At 45.5% G+C, this 22,088-nt stretch overlaps 8 protein-coding genes across 8 annotated transcripts; 3 read left to right on the forward strand and 5 right to left on the reverse strand.

The window, feature by feature from the left end:
• Positions 1-929: 929 nt before the first annotated feature.
• Positions 930-2,965, reverse strand: SERLADRAFT_456453 (uncharacterized protein; the record flags this gene model as incomplete). The annotated part of the gene is made up of 12 exons (XM_007313294.1): positions 930-1,118; positions 1,167-1,457; positions 1,514-1,522; positions 1,585-1,627; positions 1,677-1,692; positions 1,770-1,970; positions 2,027-2,106; positions 2,159-2,256; positions 2,308-2,369; positions 2,476-2,653; positions 2,710-2,744; positions 2,800-2,965. 7 exons carry the CDS (start codon positions 2,829-2,831, stop codon positions 1,955-1,957), a joined length of 501 nt encoding a protein of 166 aa, XP_007313356.1.
• A 1,113-nt stretch (positions 2,966-4,078) lies between these two features.
• Positions 4,079-7,704, forward strand: SERLADRAFT_433120 (uncharacterized protein; the record flags this gene model as incomplete). The annotated part of the gene is made up of 10 exons (XM_007313295.1): positions 4,079-4,182; positions 4,222-4,976; positions 5,030-5,294; positions 5,350-5,367; positions 5,418-5,496; positions 5,561-5,694; positions 5,755-5,779; positions 5,833-5,927; positions 5,979-6,108; positions 6,175-7,704. The coding sequence occupies 10 exons, from the start codon at positions 4,079-4,081 to the stop codon at positions 7,702-7,704; spliced, it is 3,135 nt and encodes a 1,044-aa protein (XP_007313357.1).
• Positions 7,705-8,206: 502 nt separating this feature from the next.
• Positions 8,207-9,392, forward strand: SERLADRAFT_412745 (uncharacterized protein; the record flags this gene model as incomplete). The annotated part of the gene is made up of 2 exons (XM_007313296.1): positions 8,207-8,775; positions 8,843-9,392. 2 exons carry the CDS (start codon positions 8,370-8,372, stop codon positions 9,064-9,066), a joined length of 630 nt encoding a protein of 209 aa, XP_007313358.1.
• Positions 9,393-9,762: 370 nt separating this feature from the next.
• SERLADRAFT_456456 (uncharacterized protein) lies at positions 9,763-10,884 on the forward strand (the record flags this gene model as incomplete). Its single annotated transcript, XM_007313297.1, has 4 exons — positions 9,763-9,983; positions 10,106-10,172; positions 10,227-10,386; positions 10,447-10,884. 4 exons carry the CDS (start codon positions 9,878-9,880, stop codon positions 10,645-10,647), a joined length of 534 nt encoding a protein of 177 aa, XP_007313359.1.
• Positions 10,885-11,118: 234 nt separating this feature from the next.
• Positions 11,119-12,398, reverse strand: SERLADRAFT_377523 (uncharacterized protein; the record flags this gene model as incomplete). The annotated part of the gene is made up of 7 exons (XM_007313298.1): positions 11,119-11,389; positions 11,446-11,543; positions 11,596-11,638; positions 11,758-11,928; positions 12,041-12,114; positions 12,175-12,272; positions 12,326-12,398. Coding segments are annotated over 7 exons (828 nt in total), but the record flags the coding sequence as incomplete, so codon positions are not given.
• A 1,079-nt stretch (positions 12,399-13,477) lies between these two features.
• Positions 13,478-15,676, reverse strand: SERLADRAFT_365145 (uncharacterized protein; the record flags this gene model as incomplete). The annotated part of the gene is made up of 12 exons (XM_007313299.1): positions 13,478-13,672; positions 13,723-13,937; positions 13,993-14,157; positions 14,220-14,289; positions 14,347-14,389; positions 14,452-14,634; positions 14,703-15,018; positions 15,078-15,114; positions 15,167-15,268; positions 15,320-15,443; positions 15,499-15,547; positions 15,607-15,676. 12 exons carry the CDS (start codon positions 15,674-15,676, stop codon positions 13,478-13,480), a joined length of 1,569 nt encoding a protein of 522 aa, XP_007313361.1.
• A 510-nt stretch (positions 15,677-16,186) lies between these two features.
• Positions 16,187-17,062, reverse strand: SERLADRAFT_377529 (uncharacterized protein; the record flags this gene model as incomplete). Its single annotated transcript, XM_007313300.1, has 4 exons — positions 16,187-16,418; positions 16,477-16,611; positions 16,661-16,892; positions 16,977-17,062. 4 exons carry the CDS (start codon positions 16,989-16,991, stop codon positions 16,312-16,314), a joined length of 489 nt encoding a protein of 162 aa, XP_007313362.1.
• Positions 17,063-17,624: 562 nt separating this feature from the next.
• SERLADRAFT_456469 (uncharacterized protein) lies at positions 17,625-19,179 on the reverse strand (the record flags this gene model as incomplete). Its single annotated transcript, XM_007313301.1, has 4 exons — positions 17,625-17,716; positions 17,782-18,462; positions 18,518-18,910; positions 18,972-19,179. The coding sequence occupies 3 exons, from the start codon at positions 19,047-19,049 to the stop codon at positions 18,124-18,126; spliced, it is 810 nt and encodes a 269-aa protein (XP_007313363.1).
• Positions 19,180-22,088: the final 2,909 nt, after the last annotated feature.

Consider the following 22,088-nt stretch of genomic DNA (forward strand, 5'->3'; position numbering starts at 1 on the left):
AAAATATAGCAGGCCATGTGCGACTGGGCCTTAACCAAAAGCGCTCTACTTCCTGGGTAAAGGTCAAGATATAATCATAAATAGTGATGGCTGCAAAATAATAAGCCCGAAACGATTGTCGTGTGGGATGAGTCGACACTCACTGATAGATATGATGGACAAGGCGGAATGTATAGTTCTGTCATAAAGTGTGAGTTTTGTGTTCGGATTCCACGCTGCTCGGATAACGATCTACTTACAAAGAAGCCCATGATGCTACCATTGTCTCCATTGCTAGAAAAACAGCTCCAGTGATGTGCTTTGAGTATTCCTAGGCGTGATATGGGGCAACCTCTGGGCTATCAGATGCTAGATGCGTACTTTTGTCTGAAAAGGGGACGGTGGAAGTTAGAGGGTGGGCGTATGAGCAACACCTTAAAGTAACCTTGCGCTGTTTATAGTTATTCATGAACAGATGATATTTCATCGGTAACCACAACAATGGAGGAGGCCATCGTTGCATCCTTTCTTCTGCGTTGAGGATAGCATCAAAGGATCTGGTTCCAGATATACATCATTGCCGTCGCCAGGATCGTACTGGATCATGATAGCTGGTTTGAGCAAAGCTCTGAATTGACAATGACAGTAAAACTTACCAGGCCCAGCAAGAGCTCCATTGCATCTTGACGGCGTGACAAATATCTGAATACTCAAGTTGAATGTAACCAACAGCCGTGCGGCGATGCGACCTAGTAGTATCTTGACTTTGTGGGCTTGAAAGTCGCTTACCTAATCGGTGAGTGTGGTAAAGTGCCAGTGAACCCAGTGAACACTGTAATTCACGCTCGAATCACGACCAGATATCAGATGAAATGATAGATGGCATGGCGGTACACCTGTGCTTTGGTCATAACCTGTTGCCCTTCCTTGATGAATTGACACACAGTTGTTTCTTCTAGGAATCGTCCATTCAGCACAGATCTAAATCTAGAAGCTTTGAGTTATCAATATCCCGAAATCTAAATATACATGTTACTGGTATCATCACTCGAGTATACAATTTGAAAGCAATATGCCAAACGGCCACAAGTTTCAATGCAAACGATGTCAAGGAACTTCTGCAATGTCGTCATGAGTCCCTATGATGACCAGTCAGATAATGCTATACAACAGGTATAAAAAATTACCAAAGTCTCCAATAATGCCATGCACAGCCATCTCAGTAAACGGTGGAGACGACACAACTATCGATGGGAGAGGTTCCATGGGAAACAGTGAGGTGTCCACTTGTAAGCTGCTTGTTTTCGACCTCGAGCTTATGTTAGAAGTTAAACGAGGACCATGAAGGTTGAGCATCATTCGAGAGATCAAAATGGCTGATATCCTAAGAAAATCAAGCTTAGCACCAAGCATTGGAGGATATACAAGTATTAGACTTGCGCATTTGCGAATCCTGTTGCAGAACCTCTGCGCTCAGGCTGTAACAAAAGAAAAATATCAGATCAGATAATTCAGAGATATCAAACGTGCTCACAGAAGCAAGCTGTCGAGATCAAATAAATGTCATAAGCTGTTCCTGACAGGTACAAGGCGTGAGACTCGTACCAGAAATGTCGACACGTTTATAACGTTAGCGATAGACATGACTCTGGGGGAGCCCTCAGCGTTTACGTGGGCCTAAAGTAGATGACTCTTACGCAAAATACAGGACTCCTGATAAGTAAGCCGGGCCAGATAACAAAAATGCATCCATAATTCGTTTACTCAAGAGATAACACAGCACCACTCACCATCGCGTAGTAAAATGTTAATTAAGGGGCGTCCACCAACTGAGCCAACACGCCAAGTCTTCCAGAGAGTGAGAACAAAGACTATGACGTCGAACGCGAGTTGACCGCACCAAGCCGCCGCTTGACCTAAGAAGAAATGGAATCGGGATGAGAGATATCGCTACATGTCGTGAAAGCCTTCCCTACTACGTACGCAAAGCTCTAATAAAAATTCGCAGAAATAAGTTTTAGTCATTATTGATCACGGGGAAACATACTCCGCTGACGAAAGAGGATCCCCACAACCTATAGATGTAATAGGGAGATTGGCATTAGTCACTGGGGAAAAAATAGCCCACTGAAGTACAATGTCAGCCTAGCTAGCTAGATGGGCAAGCAAAATCACCCACGCAGGCTTCTGCGACAATCGCTACTGCAATTACTAGAAGTGCGTAGAGTAGTCGGCGGCTTTGGTCATACAGTGCGTATACTCGCATTATCATCAAGGCTGACTTGAAAGTTAACGCTAACCTAGCACACATTAGAAAGCACGTCCTACCTCCGGTGATTAATTGACTCAGTATCAAGGTCGCCTGGCTGCAAAGTTGAAAGCCACGACATCTAATTTTTCGTCAGCTTGCAAGCATATGCAGGGTATACTAAAACAATCGCGAACATCTATTTACTGAGATGAACCAGTGGTCAATTGTGAAAATGGATAACGCTTACTGAACTATGGGGTGAAATAGTTGGGAGAGTTGCCTGGACCATCATAGGAATGCGTCCACCAATCAGCAAGTAGCGGTTGACGAAAAATAATTGGGTGGGCCATGTACGGCTAGGTCGTAACCAAAATCGTTCGACTTCCATAGTGAAAGTCAAGGCGTAGTCATAAACTATAATTGCTGTAGTACGACAGAAGTTCAGATGCGACCAAGGCGATAGGAAAATTTGCACGCACAAAATGGTATCAGGATCATCATCAAGTCCATGTTTCTGTGATAGAGATTATATTGAGTGCCTGAGCTGCCATCGTAATAGAGATACTTACAAAGATGCTGAAGATACTGACTCTGAAGACATGATGGTAAAGACTGTGAGGTGAAGTGTAAAGGAAAGGAAGTTTGAAGTTTAATGTGATCTTATGTCGCGATCGCCGCCTCTTCAATCACGGTGCTGGATGAGTACTTATTGAAGTGAAGAGATGACAAAGAGGCGAACAGTAGGCGAACCCTAAACCAGGATTTGAACTGATTATCCTTTGATTGTGGAGAAGACAGAAAATAAGCCAGTATATTGTCGGTATTCTTCTTACTCCCGGGCCCTTAGGATAGTGTCTAGTCAAAATGCATGGTGGTTATAACCACTATAGATGCTACTTTGAACCGAAGATCATGGCGTACAGGAGGAGAGCCGCCGTGTCTCCACACTGTGCATCATGTGAGACCTGAGATGCAAATTACAGAGTCTGACCCTGTGATGGGCCAGTGAAAGGTTAACATGATTTAAAAGGAACGGTGTTGATGGCAACAGTCTCTTAGCAGTAATTGACGATAGCGCTTTCACAGCATCTCGAATATTGTTTTGATGAGTGGATTGGAGTCGCAGTCTGAGAATATTAACGCCCGGTACTGGATAGACCTTACGGACAGAATGGTCAATTTTAAGCATGCAAATTTAAACTTGTCAAAAGGCGGTTCAGATGATTACTGACAGACTGACAGTTTTAGCGGATACGGCGTGACAGGGCGTGACTCGCTTATACTTCTGCCCGGCCGGGCTACTTTTGGTTCCGCCAACTCGCCAAAAATTTCCAGTCCAACCAAGTCTCTAGTGAAATGGACTGGATCACCAAAATCGATTAACGATAGCTATCGACTTGCTTGACAGTAATGGTCGCCGCTAGCGAGGAACACAGCGCCAACTAATATGCCTAAGCTGCAGCTCGCGCTATCTCAAGTTAGGGGGTAGAACACTGGGATGACTTCCTCCAAGTCACAATGTTTCATTAAAGGTCCTTTGAGTGTCTTTACAATGTACGACCATTTATTGACCAATCCTCAGCGCTCAGCGTCGGTGACTTGTTCGCTGCACCAAGGTTACCTGCGATCATGCAATGTCCAGCTTACTTTTACGATGTCGACACAGTGACTGCCATGTTGCTCATGCTTAATTCTGCATGTATTTTATCAATTTCGATGGACGTGGGGGAAGATTCGCAGTCAGTTGCTTAATAAAACTACATGAAGCTGCACTAAGTGAACTGTAAGATACCCCGCGGACATCGTGACTGAGGCAAGAGATAGCATCTTCCAATCAAGCTTCCACGAATGCACTCATGGTCTTGGGTCATAGGTCGAAGGAAATCTGGCCCTATCGGCGTCGGCGGAGTTGCCATTCACAGGAAGTCGCTCGCTGAATTTCAAGGGAGCTTGTCGGATGCCTGATTTGGGTAGCGACTGACCATAAGCAGGCATGGAAAGGAAGAAATCTCAAAGCAAGTTGTTAATCAGTGCCTAAACGACGATCTTTCAGCTGCCTTACAGCGTATCAAGAAGGGTCCGTGCGTCATTTCTTTTGCTGGGTATATAACGGTGCCCTCCTTCTTTTATAACCTTCCCCGTTTGCGTCTTCCCCCCACCCTCTTCGTCAATCGTTCCAAACATCAAATTCTATACGATCCGTCATCCTTATACAGCTATCTTTCCACGTTTGCAGTCCTTGCGTTACATTTTCTCCTGCTATTCGACTTCCTCTCCAGCTGTCTTGTTATTGCCATGAGTTCTTGCTCTTCCCGGCCTCAAACGCCTATCCAGATTTCATTAAAATCGCCTACGCACTCTAGTAAAATGTTTCAAGAACACGATGATATCACAACAGTTGATACTAGCCCGACCCATGGTCCCAACACACCAATCTCATCACGTCAACCTCCTGCGCCACCCACCCCTCCTGATTCTTCTTCTCGTAATAACAGTGTAAACATCGGTAATGCTTTACTCTTGTCGCAGTCCAGTTCTCCAGCTCGCTCGCTGTTCAATTCGCAAAGTATAGTCTCTAGACACTCCAGTCCTACAAATAGTCCTCCTTTTCCTTCTAATAATGTAAACATTCGCACAGTCGCTGGTCTTACAAAGGAACCCGTCGCATCTCCAGCACAGCAAGACCATATCAATGTGAACCTCTTGAATCCTGCTAAAAACACACATTTAACTGAAGCTAACTTACGTAAGTGATTATGTTCAAAGACTTCAATGTAACAATATGCTCAAGCTCAGCAGATGCAGTATCCCATTATGCTTCAAACTCTTCCGTCGTAGACTTTAACGACCATATGCTTCCCGAATCATCTTGTGGTTCTCTCAGCTCGGCAACCTCTTGCCAAGGGCATGATGGCTCCGATTGTACGTCTCATCAGACCCCCAACGTTTATATCAATGGTCTTCCTCCACACTTTCCTGAACAAGAGCTATATGCGCTCACTCGTCCGTTTGGGGAAGTAAAGAGTGTAAGGTCTTTTACAAGGCATGTTAGTGAAAAACCGACGTTTGTACTTTTCTTCACCTTTGGAGTGCACACTTATCAATACTGGTTGTTGCAGAGGATATGGATTCGTCTTGTACGCCGATCTCTCGCTCTATCTCGTCACATGACTTAATGGTCGTCTAGATTTGATAAAGTGCAATCAGCCGCCCTATGTATCGAAGGACTGAGGAAGTACCGCAATTTACATCCCTCCTTCTCCAAGGTTTGTTGTCATGAGAAATAAGCAACTCTATTTACTCAGATCAAATTTTAATATCTTATTTTAGCAAGTCCACAGGATTCCAGGGACATCGTACGCTTCACACAGTATTCATTCTTCTGAAGCACAAGACGAAGAGACATTCAAGGCGCGGATGGAAAAACTAAAGGATGAGGCTTCAACGAATTTGTATATTGAAGGGTAAGTCGAGCCATATGCGACCATGTTATTGCGTGCCTTGTTGACTTCGAACCCTTTTAGTCTTCCCCTAACGATCGACGATGATGTAAGATTGATGAAAACCTCGTACATGTCATAGTGTTTAATGTGTCCATCCAGACTCTTGCTGCCCTTGTATCACCATATCATATCAAGAGCAGTCGCTTCTTTAAGACAAAACTAAGTGATCCACCCAGAATCATTGCATTTGTTCGGTGAGCGCAAAGCCATATTGTCTACATCAGCTCTTTTACCTATTTCGGTAGCCTTGAAACTCGAACAGCGGCGGATGAGATCATCGAACGTTTACATGGGAGGATGGTACGGGGGTGGAATGATCCCGGGTGCAGGATTTCAGTACGATTTGCGGATAGCGCTGAACAAAGGGAACTACGGGTCAGTGATATATTCCTTGGCTTATCTGGCATCAACTCCAACATATTATTCAATTCATAACATTAGCGTGCTGAACGAGCTGCACGTAATGGTGATCAGTCCCCTGCGCGCCTTACTATCGCCCAGGCCGCCCTATTAAATCTCCGTGGACAAGAATTTCAAAATCAAATACGTAAAGCTCCTGCAGTCCACAGCCGTGGTTTGCCTGCTCCAGCTCACTGTCCCACTACCACAGGATGGCTGCCATGCCAGGATTACCCCGCAGGAGATTTAGCCGGAATGATGTCAAACGCGGCCATGTTATCAAGTTCAGGTGCTCTGCCTTATCAAACTCCAGTCCGCCGCATGCAACACTCGAATATCAACCACGAAATGGCTACACTCATCGACTCGTTACAGAACACCATGGGATTCAATGATGGGGTGCCCTGTGTTAACGACGGTATAGGGATGGGTGCGCTTGAAGATGAGCTGTGTGTGAGGGCCCTTGCACGGCAGGCGCAGGCCCAAAATGCCTCTTCGATGTTTCCATTTTCTCTCTCCGGAGGACAGGCACAAGCTCGCAATGGGTTTACACCAGCAGAAGAACTCATTTTGCAAACCCATACGCGCATTCAGCAGCAGCGAGCGCAGCAACAGCAACACCCACAGCCTTCGTCGTTCGGACAAACCGAACTGCGTACGTCGGCAGGTTGTTTGTACGATTCGAAGATAAAGGCGGACATAGGATCAAGAAATCGCGGACAACCGTTCACTGCCCGCCCTCACGTCCAACAATCCGTATCGCACAATTTACACGGTTATGCTAGGTCCGGCAGTTCGAAGGGTTTGAAAAGCGCACTTCCCGTTATATCCGAAGATGAATTCCATGTTTCGGCGCGCCATCAACTCTACACTTCTTCATATCAAGCAATGCAAAGCGATGCCAAGGATATGAATACAGTACCATCTCATGACTATGCTGCGAATTTTGAACCCTCTTTACGGCCTTCATCTCGTGAAAATGTTTTCCGCACTCTTGAACCTGACCACCCTCAATACTGCCAATCTCGTCAACAGGGTGATTCAATCTCTTCGTATCCAGTCATTAATCTCCCGAAGCAACCCTCCACACGAACAGCATTGCCTGTGCATTCACGCTCCAATATTCTTCCTATCTCTAAACCTCTGGAACGTGACCAATACGCCACCGCCAGCACTCGTACAAAGAATAACAGCACCACTAGCAACAGCAATAACAGCGCCAACACGACCAGTAACTACCAAAGCCAGACTCTTTCCCGTGACACTGGTCATATTCGCGAAGATGATAGAGCAAACAGCCAAATATACAAGGAAACCAATATTCAAATGCTCTCGTTTTCACAAGCCCCACCTTCCTCCGATCACCACAATTCAGCATATACGCTTGATGAATCAATGTCCCCGACAGCCATATCACCTGCGCTAACGTTTTCTTCACGCACACCATCAACACTCAGTCCCGCTACACCATTCTTCGGTTCTTTCGGAAATGGCCAGGAGGTATTTGAAACTATGTCTGAGGATGGGGAGCATTGTGAAAAGAAGCTTAAAGTTAGAGCAGGTACACAGTAGAGAGAACACAAGCACTCGGACACCTAGCGCGCTTTCGACCTAAAGCAAGCAGCAGAGTCTCAATTGGTATTGTAGATCGAATGTAGTCAGTGGCTCAATCAGAAATAAAAGTGATTGTTTGGATCGCATTCGGGCTAGGAATCCGTTGATTCTTGACGGCAAGGTGGAATTACCAAAGTAAGGTAAAACACAATACTTTCCTTATTAGGTAACTTCCCCCGCTCATTCATTCCTTCGTCGTAAGTATATACTGGGGGATCATTTGCAAATATTTTGTCTGTGGTCTTATCTAGAAAGTAAATTTTATCTGCAAAAATAAAAGGAACCCCCATCCCCATCGTACTATGTACAGACACATCTCAAGTTACCAGCATCATAATCTTCGTTGGTGGTGGCGATGAGTTTGTTTGTTTGTAGCTGTGGGCGTAAGCAATTATAAGTATTTCCTTAAATGTCTAACGCTATTCGCCAAAAGCATCAAGTGCAATTTCATGCTTCTTTCGTGGGTCCACAGGAAAATGTACGGCGTGATTGCGCTTCTGTATCCCACCAACCTCAGGGTATATATCAGACACACGATGAAGCGGTTATGGACAACAAGTTCATCACCCTCATCAAGTTCATCGCTACCCTTTACATTTTGAATAGCTTCCTCCTGTTAAAAAATGTCCTCTATCAGTGCTACCTCCTCTCCCATCACCACTGTCTTGGGCAAGTGGCACCGCGTTTCCAACTCGTCGACCGATGTCGACCTCGAAGCACAAATCATAACCGGGACTCGCGTTCCCCTTGACTTACCTTCTGTACCCTCACCTGTGCACTCCGCTGCAGCCCCCACCCGCACACCTGAATCAAACAACACTTCTTCTGATCCAATCGACGACTTCTTTGGGGTTACGCGCTCTCGTGCTACCTGCGAAAGCAGACACGACTCGCACTCTCTTACGTCTCGCTTTTCTACTGCGGACGCAGACGAGCCTCCTCCATATGCTTATGGTGTTGAGCCTCCAGCATACGCTTCCACTGCTGAGCCAGTGACGCTCGCCATGTATCTTTTCAAATTTGGATTCGGTAAGTTTTCGAATTTTTTCATTTTTTCAGCATGACCTTTTTACTAAATATACTGTTTCTACTCTAGTATTCCCACTTTTCTGGCTACTTGGAGCCATTATTCTCGTGTCGCCGCTCTCCGCTCCGGCTGACTTTGAGCCATCAAAAACGGAGGGCGAGCGGCAAGAGCTAGTGCAGAAGATGAGGGCTACAGAGTTGAAGTGGGCAAAGAGATGTGCATGGGCTTTGGTCATTCTATTACTCGCCGTCGCTGTTATCGTGGGCATCGCCGTTGGTGTCATGAAAAGCTAATCGCCTTCTCAATATCCCGCGTCTACTCACCACCACTTCGGATTGTACTGGCGCAATATGCACAGCGCCAACCTCTCATCCTAAAAGTATCCTCGCATTCATTGCACCATCTCTCGCATTTGTTGAACACAATCAATCACACAGTCCTTTTTCGTCTCTCTTCGTACTTTACTCACACAGCTGGGCTCTAATTCTCCATTTACCTCTCTTGATCGGTTTTCTTGCAATTTGTATCCGTTTAGAACAAACGTCATGATCATAAAGATCACCATGTATAACATAGGTCATGATAGCGACTGTATTTATTCCTTATTATATTTTCTATTTTATCTGTTCTGGCCTTCTCGCTAGAAGGTTCTGCCTGAAATGATTGTGAAACTACTTTGAGACAGTGATATGTTTGATGCCGGCGACTACTGTACTGAAGGATTTACGATAAATGTAGCGCTGAAATGTCATTTAGTGCGAGGCAATGATGGTCAGTATGTTAGCGGTGAGCTGAAGCTTTATGGCAGTGGATGATAAACTCATTCGATCAGCAAAATAGTACGTTAATTACCGCTTTGAAGCTATATGCCGATGCGGCAACGCAGAAATGTGTCAGCTCCGACAGAAAGTAACGCAGAGACATTGGATCGGAGACGAAGCGGAGAACCAATGTCGTGCTATTCGGGACGGGTGTGATTGGAACAAAGTGTGATCGCCTCATATTTTTAGTGCTTCGAAAAGCCTTTCCCCTCGTTCCTCGAGTCCTCACAGTCCTTTCTCTGTCCTCACACGTTCCCACTCAGGTCCTCGTTCTTCTTCTAAGATGCTGTTCACCCGTCTTGCTCTTGCCTCAGCAGCTACTGCCCTCTTTGGCGTTGCCTCCGCCCAATTGAGCGTCACCAACCCTGGTGGATCAAACTTGTGGTGGGGTACGTGGTCTGTGTTGAATATGCGTGTTCCACCCAACTTATAGTCTTTTCTTTCGTTCCTTTTAACAATCTCTCGACTTGAATTTTATCTCGTCGTCGCGTGGTATCATTCGCTCGTCCAGTCGCTCAGTCGTCGAACACACTCGAATGGACATGCAGCACTTCCCCGTACACAAACTTCACCGTCCTGTAGGTCATTGTATTTCTATACTTACCGCTCACAACTGACATTTTTATCCAAAGCCTTGCCAACCCCGACAAAAGCATCCTCGAGGCCCCCTTGGCCATCCTCGCCATCGAGTATAACTACGATTGCTCTAAAACTATCACTCAGCAACAGTCTGCCCAGCCTGCCGGAACTGGTTACACTGTCCAACTCGCTAACCCCTTCAACAGCACAGACGTGAGCTATTTTGTACCATCATCAATGCACGGACCTCTCACTGATATTCATTTTGCGCAGGTTTATGCCGAGTCGCAGCCTTTCGAAATCAAAGCTTTAGGTTCTACATACCCCACTTCGACTCCTGCTGCCGCTTCTAGCACGGGCAGTAGCACAGGATCTACCGCACAGACCACCGGCAAATCTGGAGCTATGGGCATGTACGCTCCTGTTGGGATGAGCGTTGCTGCTGCTATGGCCTTGGGTTTCTGGGCTGCTTAATTGTCCGGGACGTGATGTAGAGGATAATATATATTCTATTGTCTTGGCTCGCCTCAATTTTGGACTCCTCCATCGGTATCATGTTTGGACCTTCATGTTGCCGCTTCAATACCCATTCCATCTAGCTCTACTACGGCGTAACAGTACTGGCAGTCGTTGGTTTGTAACTGTTGTGTTGTGATACCTCTCCTGGGTTCAATAAATGTCGAATTTTATTGAGCTGTTGTTTCCGCTGTACGATGTTTTCTTGACCTATAGAGATAATCCCTATGATGCAGTCAAACAAGGTTATCCTCAAAAAAATTAGACCCCAAACGATAAAACAGTCTCAGTTTTATAGTGGCCACGATTGTGGTGTATAGTTCGTCGTTCAAAATACATGTAGAGGAATAGTGTATCAAGTGCACTAGCACCGTCGGGAATAAGTTATCGATGAGTTGTATGCGAAATCGTTAAAAAAAGGGACATGGGTCAGACTTCACGGGGTCCAACTTGCAGATGATTTTGAGCGGAAACTTCGCGCAGCTCCAAATAAATGTCAGTAGATAGGCGTGGTGCATCAAGCGGGGACAGATCAAGCAGGACGGTGTGTTGTGAATCGTAAGATGGTCCCATCGTCGAAGCGATATTGGAAGTGAAAACCATACCGCCCGTATCTACATTCGCGTGAGTCGTAAGTATACCAGTATCCGCGGATTTGTGGAGGTTTAGCATCAGCCGGGTCATAAGAGTAACTGAGATACTATAACGGTAAAGACGTCGACAGCTGGGCAGTGAAAATAGTAGATTGGGACATACCAGCTAGCAAAAGTGGAAAGAGTTCCTTTTAGGAGAGACTGAAAGGCAGCTGAGCTCACAAACGATATCCATTGAAGTGAGAAACATACGGGGGCAATCTGCGTTGACACGATCAATATCACGATATTTGATTCGTTACGAAAGACTTACGTAGAACGTGAGGATATTGGAGAGATTAGCTATGGCCATGGTCCTGCATGTTATCGCAATGAGACTACGACTGGAATGGAAAAGACTCCAAGTTCCTTACGCAAAATACATTGCACCTGTAAAGTTCTTCAATATGAGTGAGCGTAGAACTTTTGAAAAAACTCACCATCTCGACACATAAGGGTGACAATATTTAGCCTTCCATTGAATGACAACAACCCATGTTGACGTGTAGCCTTGTACGTCTTCAAGAGCGTGAGGACAAGCATACTTGTATCGTAGAGAAAAAGCGCTTCCCAAGCAACCGCGAGGTCTGATAAGACTTGATGAGAACTGGTGACCACGAAACACTGATCTACAAAATCTCACGTATGCCTCTACAAAGGGGTTCAATTCGATGTCGTTGAATATCGTGTAAGTGTTCTGAGGAGTGGAAGTGACATACGTGCTAGTTGTGTACGCTATATGGCAGCCAGAGACGTTCGTGGCAGCGTATGAATGTTGTCCTACCAGAGCCCACTGAAATATGAATATTGTTAGATGATATTTGAATGTGCCTGATACTCGCGAAGAACATACAGAAGCAGCAGCTACCAACACGGCTCCAAATCCCACCATGAACGCAAGTAGGCGATTGTTGCGACCATACAATGCATATGTACGGAGAGTTAAAAGGACTGGTCCTGAATTAGAACAGACTTGAGTTGTGTGGATGATATCGCCGACTTACTACATACTATGACCTGGTTTACGACTAGTAATAGCTGGCGGAAGAAAGTGTAACGTTTACAGCTATCAAAAAGCTATTAGCATACATATTGAAGAAAAGTTCAATGCAGTCAAACCTCTGAAATGAAGCCGTCAGCCAGATATTATTAAGATAAGTAGGCCACACCCACGAACATCGCTTGGAAGTGATTGAAAGCTGACAACAGTGACAGCGATGTTTCCCAAAAAAGCAGTATAACGATTGAGGAGAAAGAGGAAAGACGATGCAAATTTTGGGCGTTTCCAGATATACACTATTTCGTCTGCAAGCGTGATAGCGTGATCGTAAAGCAAGACACCTGCAACAGCCCGTCAGAAATGTGGGGAACACCCTAAAGTATCAAGTATCGTTCCACTCACCAATCGCCATGAATCCAAAACACGAATGTAGAAACCTGTCATGCAAGGGAGATCAAGCCATTCAGAGTTGCCACCATGATATATTTTGAGCGCGGTCGATGCACACTCACACATCACGGGTGGCTTCAACGTCACCCATCCTAGCTGTCGTTCACGTCTGTTTTCCAGCCAACAATTCTTCGCATGGACGTTTTGAAGTGAGAGGGGGGGGGGCTATGATCCTCCAAGGAGCTAGGCTGAAGTAACCCTTGTTCATCCGAAAAAAGACCTGTTATGGATCTAGAAGAAATTCAGCTTCAAAATAGCGCGCTGCAACGCTTTCACGACGTGAGCGGTGGCAGATGATGACAGGAACAGGCCTGGTCACTGCCTGATCTCAGGCCGGAAGTGTGCCAAGAAAGCTGATATGATTCTCTGATCTTGATTGTGCTTGGGAACGTTTCTCGAGAGACCATCATCAAAGTCTGGTTGTTTTTTAAGCTCCTTCCTGCACGACGGTGACTGCGGAGTGTACTGTAAGATAGAACAACCAACTTCGTGGTGATTGCGTGGACAAGAAGGCTGAACCGCGTGTACCCGGCGTCGATAGTGTGCTCGTGTAGGATTGATGGCTGTGGTGATTCGCTCGCCCAAGAAAGGCTCATCAATGCCTTCCAAAAATTAAACCATTACTTATGCAGCACGTATAGATAACAAAATAGCCAACAACTCTTGTTGATGCTAACTTTGATGCTGATGATAGTATAGAAAGGAACTAACTTGCAAATCCTCGTATCACTGATCCTTGTTCAATTGGTACCTTTGTAAACACCCCCCTCGAAATTTCATCTTCTTGGACAACCATCTCCCGTTCTAGCTTGTAACCTTTCCTGCGCGGCAGCCAAATGAAAACATTAAACCAATAAACAGCCCCGAGGGAGGCAATGACGATGGATACCGCGACGTGGGACTACAATTATCCTGTCAGAATTTCCCCCATCAAGTATGATGAGACTTTACCCAGTACGGTAGATTCTCATATATGTCAAACCCGGGAGAAGGAGGAATGAACGGGACAACCGCGAAAAAGAGTTGTGACAAAAAGAAGAATACCACAACACTTCTCGAGGCCTGAAAAGGCGGCTGCCAATTGAAGGATTTGTACGCTCGCGTATAAAGGAGAAGGAGTCCACCCGACACAAGTACATTGATGATCATCAATGGGAACGTGTTAACTGTGACGCGCTATCAGTGAGAATCTAAGAGTCACCTCTATAGTGGGTAACTTACGGTTGACCATGAAAAGATAAGCATCGCCCGAAGGTGTTGCTATCACGGTGATCACAGAAACAGCCCACTGGACAAATAAACCTGCCAGCGGTGTATCGAAAGGTTTGTTACTAGATATGAATGACGAGTAAGGAATTACTCCCTCCCGGCCAAGCTCTTGGTTGACTTGAAATTTGATCCACGGGACGCTCAGTCTTACGTCGCCGCCAGAAATGTATTACACTCACCTCGGCCTTGAGAAAATAGAACGGAAAGGACGTTGCCAAGCGTAGTAAGCGCTATAATTGCACTAAGTGCCTAGAGAATACTGAAGCGCTGAGGACGGAGAACCGGATGAGAGTTGGATGATCGTACCTTGGACGCGGCCGGGCCAAACAAATTCCTGAAGAACAACGCGCTGAATGGAACAGATTGCTCAGGCCTGCAACAATGGACGAAAGAAAAGCTAATACCACTCACGCTGCCACAGTACCACTGTCAAGAATATCGACCTTCGAAATGACGGCAAAATAGGCAATGTTGACAAATATGTAAGCCAAAGCTACTAAAGCTAAAGCCAAGGGTGCTGCGCGTTTGATCGTCCTGACGGGATTGCGGACCTCGGACAGGGCATAATTTGCGTTTGAGTAACCAATGAATGACCTTTATGAAAATGGTGGGATTTCGTCAAAAGTTCCCAGTACTTAGTAGTTTTGAATATAGCAACATACCAAGTAACATTGTACATCCCCATTACAAATGCATTTGTGTCAGTAACACTTCCTTCCCAAAATGAATCCCACTCATAGTTATGGGGTATATCATAACCATCCCGGACTGTAAAACCTGAAACACCTGCCAAGCTAAGCATGCCACATACTGCTATCAGCGAGAGGACAAAAAGGTTGAAAAATCCGAGAGCATTTTGAAGACGGAGACCCCATTTCAGGTATGTACCATGAATGAAGAAACAGAAAGTCATGCACAGTACAGCACAAAAGCGAACGTTAAATTGCGTTGGAGTGATAGATAGCGAACGAAGGAAATCTGTGCATCGTGTTTGCGTTAAGATCATATGCTTTCACTAGAAGGAGACTAGAACTGACATTCCCCGAACACGACACTAGCTGCAGCTATCGCGCCCTATATCACATATTATGACGCCACCGAAAAGATAGTACAGATAAAAGCTCACCAGAAACAAACCATACATCGCATACACGCAAGTGACAAGATATTTTGGACGAGAGTAGATAAATTCTAAGTAAGTTTTATCTCCTCCACTACGTGGCAGACCCTAAATGTAGAGATCAATATCTAACATGATGATATCGACTAAGACCCGTACCGTTCCAAGTTCAACGTACACCGCAGTGCCCGCTGCCGCAATGAAAGCTCCTAGAATCCACATGACAAACGTCACGCCGATACTACCAGAAGCTCGTAATATTATGCTAGGTGATGCATATACTCTGTCAAATAGATGCAAGTTAATAAACGCGCCAGAACCAAGAGATTTGCACATACCCAGTCCCTATGATCCTGTTGAATATTAAGAATACGGCACTAGCGAGCCCTGAAGATATCAAGCTGGTGTTTGGTTTCCTGCTATATCAGCCATGTGCTGTGACATACCTATCTGTCTCTTCGACCTCGGAACATTGTCAAAAGATTCGCCAAAGGCAGTTGCTACCTCTCGCACCATCAGCCTGACCGCGACCACTCTTGCAGAATCTCCCACTTACACTCAACGCCAGTTCCATGCAAGGCGCCAACTTCATGATAGACGGAAGCGTTGGATTCATTACGAGTTCGAGATTGAGGGCCCAAAAGGGCATCTGTTTCTCTCGCGGACGACGGTGTCTCCACAACATCATGTTCCAACACCATGACAGTCGATATACAAGACTGTAATAGGCTGGATAGCAGTGAATACCCAATGTGATAAGGTTCACCTAGACCATTGATATAGCAAACCAATGGTCTTCTACGCTGTTAATGGCGTGATCTGTGGCGTGTAGCTTTGCCATCGTACGTATGAATTTTCATGTCGAACACCCTCGAAGTTAGTTCGGCTCAGTCGCAGGGCGACCATGACGAGATTATGGAAGGCGAGGTTGAGTGCCGTGCGGTTTGAGTCTGCCGACACGCATATACTCCGATTGTTCATCCAGAAAGACAGCAAAAAGGAATAGTCCTCATAGTTTCGAGTAGTAGCGATGACGTTAAAAATCACAATAATGATACCATCATCTCATAAAAACACAGTTTATGCAATCAACAGTTTAAGTATCTACTTCTCTTCTTTTATCTTTCTTAGTCTTCTCCCCCTGTTTGAAGTTAAACGGTGCCACTTTTGGCGATGGAGACACGAGCTTTCGTGCTTCCAGACGCAGTACCGTACGATTCGATCGTCTTTACTAACTCGAAGTTCTGTACGACCTCGCCTACAAGTGTACCACACATGCATCAGTATTGTTGACGATGATTAAGTCTAGAACATACCGAAAACAACATGGGCACCATCAAGCCAAGACGTAACAACGGTGGTGACGAAGAATTGAGAACCGTTGGTGTTCTTGCCGGCGTTAGCCATGGAAAGAATTCCAGGCTTGGTGTGCTTCAGGCTGAAGTTCTCATCTAAGATCCCATTTAGAAACCATTTCAATTCGCCATGAAACCCCTTTACCTTCGAATTTTTCACCGTAGATAGATTTGCCGCCTGTTCCGTTGCCACGGGTGAAGTCACCTCCCTGAAGCATAAACCCGGGAATGACACGGTGGAAGGCTGAACCCTCAAAGCCAAATCCATGCTGACCCGTTGCCAACTCGCGGAAGTTCTTCGCTGTCTTAGGGACAACGTCGTCGAACAACTTGAAGATGATACGCCCCGCTGGCTTGTCGTTGATGTTGATGTCGAACTGATGGTAAGAGATCAATGAGTATGTTGACGTAGAGGAAACTTATACAAGGGGTAGTCAAGGAGAATGCAATAAAATACTTACGAAAACGTTGGACATGATGGATGGAAAGAGGGAAAGCTGGAATGGATAGCGCTCTCAGCTTGGAGTCTGATATGGGGCTCGTATTCGGATGATGCCGATCTAGATCGGAGATGACTTGCGGAACTCGGAGCTGATTATCCCTGGATTATCCACACCTCTGGATGCATATGCAACTCGAACGTTTCTGAGCTTCCGAGCTTTATATTTATGCAAAATGTCGCAGGCCTTAAGCGTTCGTATTACTGTACCCATGACGTCCATCGCTCAATGCCTGATTGTATTAGCGAGCCCAATACTGCAAAGTCTCTTTTACGCAGTGTAAAGATGGGATAAAATCAGATCGATCTGACTTTCATACGGCATTCGAATTTTAATCCATGACTAGCGGGGGTCGTACGAAAATGTCGTGCCGAACCTTAGGCCTAATGAGCGCTTGATTGTGCCAAAAACCCCTGGCCATCACTTGGAAGTCTGACCGACAGATCCACAGGAATGGAAACGAGCTAAATGAGCCTGGATTTCAAAGCATCGTTCGATAAGCTGGGGTGGAAAAGGACCCTTGGCATCCAATGAGGAAAGAAACACACCAGCGAGTACGTCGTATGACTCGATAACACATCTGTGATAAATTGGGATGGTATTGTTGCTAGAATCATTAAGGAGTGATACTGTCTTGACGAGTTTACGGTTTGTCGACACCTCACGATGTTTGAATAAACAAGGAATCAGTACCTCGAGTCCTGGAGGAGATATAATGAGAAAGCTGTAGCACTATTACCCGTTTATACCTCTGATCGAAACGTACCTTCCTAGTCTTGCAGAGGCTAGTTCATAGGGCAGAATTGACAATACCGGAATAATGAAAGTGATCACATCACAGATGTAGCTTCATGAAATTCGAGATCTCCAAATGTCCCACATCCCGCAAAAAATGCTGATTTATCGTTGGAATGGCATGGCTTCGACACTGCGAACCAGCTGGGTATAAGAAATGCGAAATATAGCGTAAGATATCGGCGAGGAAGTACATTTTGAAGAACCTAGATAATCTTGGGTTGCATAGCGAGAAACATTCGTTAAGTGGTTTCACAACATAGAATAGCCCTACAAATGACAATAATTCGAGAATTGATTGTCGCGTTTGGTATTAAAAACCAAACATGCGACTGAATAAGCCTGGTTTGCGAACAGTCACTTCATCCACAAATTTCACTTTGATACTCCCGTCCTTCGACTCCGCTTTCAGCTCATCGCCATTCCATTCCTCATCTCTTATAGCAGATAAATCCCCAACGAAATAACGTCTCGTGGAATCAATTTGAGCCAACGCCGTGGAAGCCTCCAAAAGAGGATTGGACAAAGAGATCGATCCGTTTTTGGTTGTCAGCGACATGGGACCTTGGAAAGCCTGAGGTAGGCAGATGGTCACCGAACCATCTTTAGCATAAACATTCAACAGAAAGGGGACCGGGGTGTTCACGTTACGCTTCAAGAAGATGTTTTATTAATATATAGCCACGACTCGACCTAGAATGACTCACAACTCTGGCAGTAACTGAGCCATCTTTAGACTTTAGATAAAGAGTAGCTCGGTTTTTCGGGACTCCTGCCAGATCGCTTTCCTCGGGACGGGCCAGCCAGATATCGACATCGATACTGCCATCTTTCACCTGTAGGTCAAGATTCTTTCTATCGTTTGGCGACGTGCCTTCGGCTAGAGGCGGGAGAAGAGATGAAGGAATTGTCATGAAAGGATTGATAGTGTAACATCCTTTGATCGACCTATCATTGTTACTGAGATATAAGAAGTTGGTGGGTTTGAGAATCGGAGGCTGTGATGGTCTCGGGACTGGGACAGAGGCAGCCCCACCACGTTGCTGACCCTCAGGTTGTGAGAAGGCAACATCCTGGTAAGATGGTGGTAACGATTCGTCCTGTTCATATACGTAACAGGTATTGATTAGTTTAGGAGTAATTGAATGGCTAACCACATACCTCACGGGTAAATTCCCTCTGGTTTTTCGAACTATTGTCGATACCTTGTTTATCTTGTTTACCTTCAGGAATTATCATCTTTACAAGCTAATGTCACGAAATATTTATCGAGCGTTAAAAAGATCTCGTAAAGGAATGGGGACCAAGTTTCAATCGTATCAGTCTTATAGACTGCCACACGACTGCGGATGTAGCTGCGCCGCACAACATGGTGTGTGTGGTGCCCGCTGACAGCCAGGAGACGGACTAAACCGAATATACTGCTGTACGATGTCACGTTTGTAACTAAAAGCGTTACTTTTGAAAAGAACAAACATTCACAGCACGCAGATGCTGTACAAGACTGTCTTGCGGGTCATAAACTTGTCTGTTGATGTTTCTTTCGACTAGCCTCACTGTCATTTATCTGAACATTGTCGAAAGTCACACTCTTCGCAACAAGCGTGGGGAGGACGCCGGCCCTGAGGCAAAAGTGATCACGTGCGTTTGCCCACTATAAAGCGTAGTGAAGTTAGTTAAATTTTTCTTCAACTCATTCCGGGCACGCACTATTGTCCCCCTGTAACTATCCCCGACCGTTAAGGGCGAGGTTTTGCTTACAGGAGTCTACCGCGAGCCCCAGATTCAAGAAGCTGCTCAGCTGGAGCCCGCCTGTGTACGATGTTGTACGGTCGCAAGATTTGAGGTGATGTTCCTTACCAGAGTTGCTACATTTCTTCGATAGCTTGTGTATTCTCTTGTGTAGATACTGAAATATAATGACTTGTTCCCAATCAACTCAATCTGGAGAGTCTGTTCTTTCTTCTGCTACGTGAGCCGTTGGATGGACGAGCAAAAATCACTGACAAGAAAGCTACAGAGCTTAACAGGTTTAGCTTCAAATCTGGTCTTGTCATTCCAACCCACTCCATTATGCTCATTTTACGTATTCTTGCCTTTCCAACCCAGGTATACTTTTGGATGTATTCGAGCGCATTCTTTCATCGAAGAAAGGGTTTCCATATGTTGTTAGGATTGCGAGAATGTGCCGCGCTTTTAGGGTACCTGCGCAGGATATTCTCTGGAGGACTTGAACGTCGTTAGCGTCTCTTATCATGTGTATGCGGGCGGACACGTTAAAATTTTCTTCGAGCGATGGATAGTGGCATTGTGGTATATCTCGTTTGCCTTGAGCAGATCTTGTTCATCAAATCTCATTCATCCTTTTGTTTAGAGATCTAAACGACCTCTAGTCCCTGCAGATTGGGATAGTCACTGCGTTTCTTCATGCATTATGCTGCACGGAATGGAAATCGCACCAGATACTAGTCTCTCCTGGGATATAGTCCGTTGTGCGTTGCGTCCGAGCACTTTGCATGAATTATCGACAGCTTGTCCAGCGTCTTTTCTGTTGCTAAATATTGATATAGATCAATAATTAGGTCGGCCAAGGGAGACTAGGTTGCTCATGCGGCTGAGTCAGAGCTTGTCAACCTCTGAATCAAGCTTTCCATCATCTTCTATACATATCTCCCTACTTTGGTTGACGTCTTGCAAACAATGAAGTCCAATTCATTCAACTGACTTGTCTCCTTGAAGTCCATCGCCGTATTCTCCCGCAAAGCTGTCCTCCCGCCCTACGTCAATTTTACCATTTATCTTCAACTTTTCCAATATCGAAGTTCTTTGTCTTTCTGACTGTTCTGACGGAATTGACGACGACGATAATCTGTGCGACATCGCGAAGACTTTTCCACGTCTTGAAGATCCGGACATCGAGCACGAAATTGGTCTGTTCGTGCACACTGAAAGGACTGTTTTCGTTTTTTGTCTATTCCCCACAAGTCGTTCTGTCCCAGGGTCTCAGGCTTTCACTTGATGCGACCGCTGTCCCTATACCCATGCAAGCTTGTGGCACAGCAAGAATATCTACTGTTTCCCGATCGGACCTAGTTACGTGGACCACTTATGAGCATTTCCCAGCCCTATAAATCATCTCCTGGATGCATTAGAGTGTAGCAACTTATTTGTCAAGAATATTCCTGCGGTTAAAATACGACAAAAGAGCTAACCCCTGAGGGCGGATCTGGTCGGGTGGGGGTATTGTGTCGCATCAACGGATCCACACTTTGTGGCATTGCTTACCTTGAATAAAGTCTGCGACAAGTCGGGAGGAATAAAATAATATTTTACGATAAATACCCCCGGTATACAATGTAAATGAGCGAGTAAATGGATTGTGCGTCACTAGAGCTATTTTGGGATTCGTCCACAACCTGCCAGGTGCTCTTGAGACTCAAAACCCCTCATGACGGGTAACGGCTACCCCCACGTTGACATCTCATCCCATCTTTTCATCAGAATCTGTTTCTACTCGCTGTTATCGTCTTAAGCCACGGTTGACGGATACGATACCACCTGTATAAACAGGGCCCAAGAGATTGGTTCCTGGTTGGTCGGTCACGGTATGCTATAACGTTAACTACACTCCGAGCTCGAGGCTGAATCTATCTCATTTGTAGCAAGCCAAACATCGCAATTCTCGATTGACATGCATCCCTGTCTTCGCATCCAGGAGATACTTTTGGAAATATTTGAGTTTGTTCTTTCGTCGGAGAATGAGTTACCGGATGTTGCTGGGCTTGCACGGACATGTCGCGTTTTCAGCGAGCCTGCCTTGGACGTCCTCTGGAGAACTCAATATTCACTGGCACCTCTTATCATGTGCTTGCCTATAGAGCTATTGGAGTTATATGGAGATAACAGGGAATGGGATACTACGACTGCGGTATGTTCTTTTTACCCTTCGAAGAGCCTGCGTTCATCATTCTCGCTTCATTGACGACTACGTCAGCGACTGAATATGTATTCAGATCCTGCAAACTGGAGCAGGCTGCTCTATTATGCTCCGAGGATCAGGAAAATCGAATACAATCCTCTCCACTCAGAAGCTTACGATCTGTCCCCTCATATCCTGCACGAACTACTAGTACTAGTAGCTTGTCCAACACCCTTCCTCTTACCCAACCTTCGTTGGCTGGAATACTCCGCTATCGGACGTCGGATTGACGATAACTTTTACAATCCTTATCTCCTCACATCTCTAAGCCAGGAGCTATCTACTCTACAGATAAGCTT

Source organism: Serpula lacrymans (genome assembly GCF_000218685.1).
Source record: "Serpula lacrymans var. lacrymans S7.9 unplaced genomic scaffold SERLAscaffold_2, whole genome shotgun sequence".
NCBI lineage: Eukaryota > Fungi > Basidiomycota > Agaricomycetes > Boletales > Serpulaceae > Serpula > Serpula lacrymans.